This window comes from Agrilus planipennis, unplaced genomic scaffold (assembly GCF_000699045.2).
Source record: "Agrilus planipennis isolate EAB-ADULT unplaced genomic scaffold, Apla_2.0 scaffold11, whole genome shotgun sequence".
Taxonomy (NCBI): Eukaryota; Metazoa; Arthropoda; class Insecta; order Coleoptera; family Buprestidae; genus Agrilus; species Agrilus planipennis.
Genome location: NW_020440736.1, coordinates 1,068,655 through 1,078,154, shown reverse-complemented (window position 1 = coordinate 1,078,154; position 9,500 = coordinate 1,068,655). Strand labels below are relative to the sequence as shown.

The following is a 9,500-nucleotide window of genomic DNA, read 5'->3' as shown; positions in this document are numbered from 1 at the left end:
ATTACCTAATTATAGCAACGATCACATTTTAATTTATTAAGTAGGGGGTAATTGAGAAGCTTTACATGGCTCGTTGTAGGCAACCAATTACACGTTCGAAAAGCTCCATTTCATCTTTCTCTAAAACATTATTCATTCAGTTGAATTAGAATAATGTGAGACTAATGAAATGAACGTTTCTCATCAAATATTTTTTAAATTTGCGAAAATTTGTTGATAAGAATTTTATTAAAATTATGCAGCTTGTTTACTTACATACCATACGGTATGCAGGCGATGAAAAGAAAATTAATTACCATCAATATCGACCATTTGGTATATTTGCCAGAGTACTTTAGTAATTAATGAAATTGATAACTGATTTGATGAACTCATTGCTAACTATACAGATTGCATAGCCTGGCATAATCGTCAACATTCAAGAGATATAGGATTTCATTAATATTCGAACTGCATATATATTTCAGTAAATAAATTAATTTCAAGAGTTTTAATTACGCAGTAGGTATTGTATTGGTTCCTCTTAATTCATATTCATTAATCTGAACGGTGAACATCCACATGAAGCGGTTATAATCTTATCTACAAAATAAATGCAAACAGTACAATAAAGAATAACATATAATTTAATTAAATGAAACGTAAACAAAAAAAAATCAACATTTTCTTTCTCCTTTCCGTTTCAAAATTAGCATTTCCTTTATTACAAATTGTTAAATTATTCCTGAACTCATACAATAAACGGTTTACAAATTCCATAAAATTGAATTTAATTATAAAAACTAAACTGCCCATAATCCTGATGATGTGTAGAAAACGAAACAAGGGTAAAATAAATCTTTTTCTACATTCTCGACGTAATAATTAACTTTTTTAGTGATGTTATTATCTCAAAGAATAGCATGACTTTGTCATCACGTTCAACTGTAACAAATTTAGTTGTCCAGTGTAACTTCATAATCGAGGCAATTAACCAAAAAAATCAATTACATGTTATTTACACTGGTTTATCAATGGCGTATGATAAAGTTTCGTCCTAGCTGGCAATTAAAAAATTGAATCATTATGGTATTTCTAATCTTTTGCTTGAATGATTTCAATCTTTTCTGGAAAATAGACAGCTAACGGTTACTGTGAAAGGTATGACTTCTTTTGCCATACAGATTACAACTGGAGTTCCACAAGGTTCGCACCTGGGAGCACTTCTTTTCATTGTTTTCATCTAAGTTTACGCTAATAATGTTAAACTCCTTATTAAAATAGTTAGATCTGTGTTTCAGATGAATGTTAATGCCATTAGTAATTGCTGTATACAAAATCATTTATTAGCGTAAAATATAGATAAATGCAACTTTATTACTTTCAGTAAAGTTAAAGAAGTTAACACTTAATACAAAATAGAAGGGAGGTAACTTAGTTTAATCAATGTTAACTATTAAAAAGCTAATAAAGCAAAATTATTATGTGTATGATATGTATTTCCTTTAATTTATAAGCTATCTGATTTTTATTATAATTTTAAGTACAAAAGAGTTTTCCGGTGGGTATGAAAAATAGAAATATAAATGAAGAAAACGTTCTTTATTAGGAATAAATACTTCTCATGGAATTCTATTAGTGAATAAAACTGTTTGCATAATTTTGTGTAAAATAGTAGGAAAGAAAAAATATTTTTATAAATTGTAGGATACGAGAGCGGCCTGTAAAGGACGTATTTGTTTCTACATTTGCAGTAATGATTTCAATTTTAAAATTACAAGTCGCTGGTTGTAAGGAGGTCTCTTTTAACCAGTCAGCGACCGCAGGAGAGCGTATAGTCGAAGTCGAAGGAAAATCAAGAAACGTTACTTGCTTGCAACAACTACATCTAACAAAGCAGTGTATTCGTTGTGTGATGACGAGAGTAACTAGTGAGACCGGACATTTACAATATTTTCGTGTAATTTTGTCGCAAATAAATAAAAATTCCATCGGAAAATGGAATATCCGGTGCCCAGTCAGACAAATTGCAAGGTAAGCCCTTTGTTTCAATTTAGCTTCGCTTGTTAAGGGCAAATTTTAAAGTTATGTCAAAATGTCGTCGACCTTAACTTTACCTACATACTTGTCAGGCTGTGTATGTTACATTCGTACACAAATATTGCAATGCATATTAAAACGAATCTATTCTGGGAATATTTTTTATTAATTTATAGAGAAAACGTAATAAATGCCGAAACGAATTGCCTCATTGAACGCAACATAAGAAAGAATGCGTTGCTTAAGACATTTCTAAAGAATGAGCAAATCGTCATATGACATAGAAAAGAATGTGATCGTATATACATATACATAAATATATACGATATATACAATTATATAGCCCCATACATGCATTGCAACCTGAATATCTAACAATCTGTTTAACTCAAATATGAAATAATGCAAACTTAACATTTGGAGATTTCAACGATGGGTCAGTACGGCATCCTGACTTTTTAACGTCACTATTTGGGCTTTTTTAATTCAACTTCTTTTTAATAATACACAAATGCAAATGACAAATATTAAATGTGGTGCCTACGTAGCAAGAACTAGTTAGAAATTACTTTCATTTTTACAAAAAAAAAAAAATTGGTATCAATATGTTCCTTTACGTTTCGTACAGCATCAATTAGGAACGTGAAATAAAAAACCTTTGGTAAAATACACGCGTACACTACAAAAATGGTAAACATATGCAAATCAAGTTTGTTTCAAAATCATGAGAAAGTTTAAAACAACGACTATATAAGGCACCTTAAATGGTAACTCCATATGTTCTTAAAATTTACTAAATTCCTTCTATTGTGATAAGATTAAAACCTCATTTTCATTTATTTATAAACAAAATTATAATTACTGTTTATCTAAAATTACTATAGATTTAAATCATAAGAGAATCCAATTGCGTACCTTATTAATTAATAATAATTTAACTAAATAAGATAAAACTATTAGTTGGTTCTTGTAACTCAATTCAAATAATAAAAGAAACAAAAGTTCTGTTTGCAAATTATTAATTGATTCCTCTATAATAATTATAAGTATTTCGCCGGAAGAAACTAAAATTTTTTTGGGAAATCAGTGAATAATTTTTGTTTCTACTGGGATAATTAATTAATCAATTGTTTTACCTTTAATCGTATATAAAATCTCCATAAGAAATATAAATTGATCATCTACAACGGATTTCAATTAGATTCATTAAAATTTAATAGATACGGAAACATAAATTATAGAAGTGTAATATATTTAGGTTTAATAATTAGATAGTAAATAAATATTGTTTTAGGGGTAATGCAGAACATGAACCAGCCCCCGGGGTTATTAGAAAGACCATCCCCGAGGCAGCTGGTTTGTCCTTTAGTCAATTTAGGAAGGACTTCGTCTCCTCTAGATCACTCTTCTGACTCTGTAAACCATCTTTTCGACTATCATCATTCAAAGTTTTCGGACACGTACGAAAAAGGTGAACAGAACCGTAACAGATATTTTGGAAACTCTCACGTGCCTCTTGAAAACGAATTGACATACGGCCACTCATATTATCAAAGTTTACACGATTATCAAGAGAAATCTTCAGACAGAATATCTAATCAATCGGACAACGTACAATTGTCAGGTCTAATTAGAAGCGGACCTAGCAAACAGTTCCCCAAATCAAACTCGATAGAACTTTCGTCATTATCCTATTGTACAAACTATTGGGAACAAGACGATGACTTTGAAACGAACGAAGAAACAAAAAGTCGCGCGCTAGAACAAACGAAAGAAACAAATTACCTTCTAGATAATTTTTCGATATTAGGAAAATCTAGTCCAAGCCTGGACCAAGGATACCACACGTTGGTCACGCCAAGTCCAGGACCCCCTACCAGTAACAGCCCTTGGAATGATGAAAACATCTACAAGGGGAAGAAGTTCCAAAACAAAAGCAATCTATTCAACCAGCTCAGTGACGACTTGATTATTAACATTTTCTCATTCCTTTCCAGTCTAGAGCTGAGCGTGTGTGCCAGGGTGTGTCGTAGGTTTGAAATTTTAGCGTGGACTCCTTGCTTGTGGCGGGCAATAACATTAGAGGGAGAACACGTGAATGGAGATCGTGCGATTAGGGGAGTTCTGAGACAACTTTGTGGCCAAGGTAGAACTGGTGCTTGTCCTAGTGTAGAGAAAGTTCGAGTTTCCGATGGAGCGAAACTAACAGACAAAGGCTTAATTCTTTTAGCTCGTAGATGTCCAGAAATAACTCACGTTGAAATTCATGCAAGTGCTGCTATTACAAATAATGCTCTCTATGAGTTAGCAACTAGATGCCATAATTTACAACATTTAGACGTAACCGGGTGCATCAGTATATCTTATATTAGCGTAACTGCTGGACCTGAACCACCTAGACGATTACATATACAGTATTTAGATCTTACTGATTGCCCTGCTCTTCAAGACAGTGGACTTCGAGTTATTGTTAGAAACTGTCCACAGCTCGCATATCTTTACCTAAGACGTTGTGTTCAAATTACAGGTAAGCATACGAAGCAGTTTGCGAATGGTGGACTTTATCTGTTTTTTTTTCTTTTCTTTTCTCTTTTAGATGGAGGGTTAAAGTTTGTGCCAAGTTTTTGCTCGGGTCTTCGAGAACTAAGCGTTAGTGACTGTTGTAATATAACAGACTTTGGATTGTATGAACTTGCTAAATTAGGTGCCACACTGCGTTATCTCTCTGTAGCAAAATGCGATCAAGTGAGTGACGCAGGACTAAAAGTGATAGCGAAAAGGTGTTACAAGTTGCGGTATTTGAATGTAAGGGGTTGCGAAGCGGTCTCCGATGATGCCATAACTGTCCTGGCCCGATCCTGCACACGATTACGAGCTCTGGATATAGGAAAGTGTGACGTAAGCGACGCCGGACTAAGGGCTTTAGCAGAATGTTGTCCTAATTTGAAAAAATTAGGACTACGAAATTGTGATTTAGTGACGGATCGTGGTGTTCAGTGCGTAGCGTATTACTGTAGAGGATTGCAACAGCTCAACATCCAAGACTGTCAAATTTCTTTAGAAGGATATAGAGCTGTTAAGAAATATTGCAAACGGTGTGTTATTGAACACACCAACCCTGGCTTTTTCTAACAATCTGTTTTCCACATGTCTACAATTTTATTGTAATATTTCATTATTTATTTTCGTAAATTTTATTCTATTTCAAATTTTGTTGATTTTATTAAATTATTTTGAAATGTGGCCATTTTTTTCAATTGCACTTGAACTGCAGTTTTGGGGCTAAAGATTTTTTTTTAATGTGTCTGCCGTGGTCAATGGAAATCTTTTCTTCCACAGGCTTCGCCGTTCTTTACTAATGACACCGTCAGTGATAATATGACTGAGGGTTAGTCAGTAACTGCAGGTCAGTAAGTTCCACTCTAAAGATGTAATCAGGAAAAAAATTTAGACGAGAACTCCATCGATCACGATAGCATAAACAGCTCGAAAAGAAGAAGAATTCAAAAAGTAATTATATACGATCTTATTAATAAACTTGGTATCAAGTTTCTGTTTTATCAATAAGAGCTATAATGTATTTTCCTTTTTATCTGCGGAATATACGTCACATGGCGGTTAACTGCAACCTTGAAATCTTTTATAGGTTGATTTATATCAAGTATATACATCCTTGGTAATATCTCTCATCGCACAAAACATAAACAGGGCAAAATGAAGATTATATTTTTTTTATGTCATAGGTGCATCAATGTAGCATTGCCATTTTTTTTTAATTTTATCCGTATTTACCATTTTATGAAAGAAACTCAAACTAAATAAGTACGTTTTTTTTACTAATTCATTATTTTTCTTTATTATACGCTAATTGCTACTTTTTTGTTTACAATTATTATTATTAATGCAATCTTCAAAATGCATTGCGTTTGTAAGAAAAGACGGTTAAATTAAGATTCTGTTTATTTATAACAGAAATTACAAAATGAAACGAATTCAGAGTCTAAACGGTAAAAAAGCAACATTGGAATGGACGAAATGTTTCAGTCTTAAAAAANTATAGCCAGCCTAACAATAAGAATATTAATTACTTATTTTATTAATAATTTATGAGTTCTAGAAGGTTGAGCTATGTAATATTACAGAAAATAGTAATAGTAACTAATAACACATTATACAGTTGCCAAGAACTGCGACTTTTTATTTCGTAAGGTTTTAATACACCGTTATTAAACAAAGAACATGAATAATTTTCACACGCAAAACAACTGATAAATTTTAACTCTGATCCATTGGGAAATGCTCATTATGGGAACTGCTGGAAATACTTCTAAATGTGTTAATAAAGTATAAAGAAAAGCTGTACCAATTCAAACCTTTTTTTAACTTGAACAAATTTACATATCTATTTGGGGTGTGAATAGGCATCAACAATAATTATTATCCATTTTTTTTCCTGACAAATGAAAACATAATTGAAATTGATTTACAATGCTTTTGTGAATTGGTTCTTTACTTAACATTAAAATTGTAGGCATTTCTGTTAATAACTAAACATTCAAAAAGACAAACGTACACAAATTACTTAAAAAAAGAGTAACATAAAACGTCATAAATGCTATAAACTTTTCTTAGGTACTTTTATACATCTCTAATTAGGAAATGTACAACTGTTTCAACTAATGTGCAATATAAAAAAAACACATTACCCATGGACTTATAAGTCCATTATTATTTATAAAATAATATTTTTCTATCTATAATTAATTTTAAAACAAATTATTAAGTTGAAAAAATCATTAAATATGGAATGGATCGATTTCGATACACATTATTGCACATAAACTGCTTTCTACCTCATCACATCTTGTCAATAATTACAAATAAGTCGAAAGTACGTATTTAACAATAGTTGAAAATTGTATTAGGTATAAATTTATAAATCAACATCAGTGTATTTACTTTTAAATTCCAAATATGCGTCTCTGTATGGAAAAAGGGGTATAACAAACACTGAAATATCGTCCACTGAGGCTGGTTTTTCATTTTTTAGCTGCCAAGAATGATCATTCACTAATATTCCTCTGGCAGAACCAACCAAACAAGTAGCAGCACTAACATAACGTTCTTTTTGGCTAAATAAATCAAACTGTTTTCCAATTACCTCTGCTGCTTTCGAACAACTCACTACATCCCATAAACCATCAGTACCCATTACTAAAACGTCTTTCTCCGTCACGTCTATTAATTTATGAACTTGTACTTCAGGATGTGGAGATAGAAATGGTTTTATAGGGGTTTTCTGATGAACTGCAAGAAGATCATGATCTCCAAAGCCTCTTGTAACGCCAATTGTACCCATTACTCTACTCTACAATAATTTTTAAAAGAATTAGCCTTTCAATATTTTTGTATCTATAAGTAAATACATATAACTTTTAATTTACTGCTAAACACGTCATATATCAATGTAGTACATATAATAAACCAATAAAAATTAAAAATTTGAGAATTCACATTACCATCAAGCATTAATAGTTATAATAGTTACAAAAAAATAATAATAAAGCTCAAAAGAAGAATTATTTATATCAGTACTTATTTTAAGCTATAAACTAGTTCTTAAATTTTTAATTTTACGTGATCAATAATTCCATCACAACTACTTTAATTGAAAACAAAAGAAAATTGTGTACCCTTTTGCCTTGCCCTGTTATGACAGGCATCTTCAAGTCTTCTGTCTGTAATGTTTTGTAAGCCCATCCTTTCATGTGAGCATCTCTGTACATTATAGGTTTTCCTAAATCGACAGATTTTGGTTGACAAATGTATTCACGAAAAGTAAATTCCTTCCCTTCAACAATAATAAGTTATATTAGAAATGAAAAATTGAAATATTTGTTTTTGTAATACCTAACAGAGCAGGCTGTTCTTCTGCAAGTTGTCTTATACGATCTCTTTCGTTTTCAGGTGTAAAATCCATAGACATGGGTATTATTTTATTAGTGCTACATATAACTGCCCTAGAGTCTCCAGCATTTGCAACATACAGCTTGCCCAGTATAAACAAAGCAACTAAAGCAGTGCAACCTCCAGCACTTTGGTATTTATTTCTATCTTCAGCAATGAGCTGATCCTTCAAAGATGATAAATTAATATTATAAACAGACGTTGGATATAAAACATACCATTTCTCTAAACCCTGATTCTAAAGCTCCTATAATTAACAAATCACGTGGCTTAGAAACAGTTTTGCCTATAAAATCTTGCCATATATCATCTTGAGCATCCACTAGCTTTTCCTTAAAAAAATTAATGTATTACCTAATATTAAGAAAGTTAATTACAAAACTTACATGCAAAATATGGTGTAACTGATTGGCTGCACACAATGCAGCACCAACACCAGCATGCCCATCAAATATGCCATAGTAAGAATACGGTATGTCATACTTTACTGGTGGAGAGTTCTCCACTAATTCTAATTTAGTTAGTACACCTTGCTGAAGTACTGCCTGATCTTCATTCCATTTTGATTTGCCTGCATTAATGCATTCTGCATAACCTGTATTAAAGGCTAGCGATTGACTTGGATGAATTATAGGGCGTAACCTGTGATCAGCTGAAATCTGCATCTGTTCCCAATCTAATTCTAAAAAGTGTGGTCGAGCATAAGGAAATTTCGGTGATAAACTACTTCTTTGATGGAGATCTTGGTTTAGAGCTAAACCATTTGTTTCAAAGCCACCTACGGCACCAATAACAGCGTTCTTAAAACGATTCAACATTTTTTTTGTTTAAATTAGGAAGTTATCATTTCCTTAATGATATATTATATTTATTTCTTTATGTATATTTAATTTTATTTGTTTTGTTTTGACACCTCACTACTGTCAGGCTGGACATGGACTAGGACTGGACTGAATCATCACTAACAAACAGCACCTACAAAAAAACTGTAGTTATTACTGTGTAGAATTGAAAGCATAAGATAATTTAAGAATAAAATTATCTAATTTTAGATTACCACATTTACTAACAAAACATTGGTTTTTGTAATCAACTGTCACAAACTGGTAACCATGTTACATATTAAATTCAAACAGTTGCCACGTATACAATATCCTGTTTGTTCTGTGAAATGGGTTGCATAGGCAAAAAGAAAAATAAAATAGTATTAACGATGTTACTTTTCAAATGTTGATGTCACTTTTTTTATAAGAATTAATTCATTTTCAGAAGGATCCTATTCATTAAAAATAATATACTTTGAAATTTTATAGAAATTAACTATTACACTTTTCATATAATTTAACAGTTCTTTGTTCTGATAATTATAGCAAACTTTTTTCACATAAGCCTGTTATATCCATACTTTTATTTTATTTTATTGTTTTCTTTTAATTGTATTTAAAATAATAAAAAAAGATTTTACATTCTATAGCCAGCCTAACAATAAGAATATTAATTACTTATTTTATTAA

At 31.4% G+C, this 9,500-nt stretch overlaps 2 protein-coding genes across 5 annotated transcripts; one reads left to right on the top strand and one right to left on the bottom strand.

Moving 5' to 3' along the window:
- The first annotated feature begins 1,782 nt into the window (after positions 1-1,782).
- On the top strand, positions 1,783-6,055 carry LOC108733767 (F-box/LRR-repeat protein 7). The gene is made up of 3 exons (XM_025979872.1): positions 1,783-2,013; positions 3,314-4,546; positions 4,616-6,055. The coding sequence occupies exons 2-3, from the start codon at positions 3,319-3,321 to the stop codon at positions 5,149-5,151; spliced, it is 1,764 nt and encodes a 587-aa protein (XP_025835657.1). The 5' UTR covers positions 1,783-2,013; positions 3,314-3,318; the 3' UTR covers positions 5,152-6,055.
- A 285-nt stretch (positions 6,056-6,340) lies between these two features.
- On the bottom strand, positions 6,341-9,134 carry LOC108733785 (protein phosphatase 1H). Of its 4 annotated transcripts, none has more exons than XM_018465091.1 (6): positions 9,044-9,134; positions 8,373-8,961; positions 8,205-8,318; positions 7,930-8,152; positions 7,713-7,870; positions 6,341-7,387 (listed from the first exon to the last, which is right to left on the bottom strand). In XM_018465091.1, the coding sequence occupies exons 2-6, from the start codon at positions 8,802-8,804 to the stop codon at positions 6,953-6,955; spliced, it is 1,362 nt and encodes a 453-aa protein (XP_018320593.1). In that variant the 5' UTR covers positions 8,805-8,961; positions 9,044-9,134; the 3' UTR covers positions 6,341-6,952. The 4 variants fall into 4 exon arrangements, with proteins under 4 accessions (XP_018320593.1, XP_018320595.1, XP_018320596.1 ...); XM_018465093.1 differs by having other exon boundaries at positions 9,057-9,113; XM_018465094.1 differs by having other exon boundaries at positions 9,047-9,061.
- Between the last annotated feature and the right edge of the window lie 366 nt (positions 9,135-9,500).

Excerpts from the sequence above, each read along its gene's own strand:
- LOC108733785 (XM_018465091.1), bottom strand. The coding sequence starts at position 8,804 with ATGTTGAATCGTTTTAAGAACGCTGTTATTGGTGCCGTAGGTGGCTTT. Across the intron at positions 8,153-8,204 it reads AATCAGGGTTTAGAGAAATG|GATCAGCTCATTGCTGAAGA; the intron begins GTATGTTTTATA and ends TCATCTTTGAAG. Across the intron at positions 7,388-7,712 it reads TAACAGGGCAAGGCAAAAGG|AGTAGAGTAATGGGTACAAT; the intron begins GTACACAATTTT and ends AAATTATTGTAG.
- LOC108733767 (XM_025979872.1), top strand. The coding sequence starts at position 3,319 with ATGCAGAACATGAACCAGCCCCCGGGGTTATTAGAAAGACCATCCCCG. Across the intron at positions 4,547-4,615 it reads ACGTTGTGTTCAAATTACAG|ATGGAGGGTTAAAGTTTGTG; the intron begins GTAAGCATACGA and ends TTTCTCTTTTAG.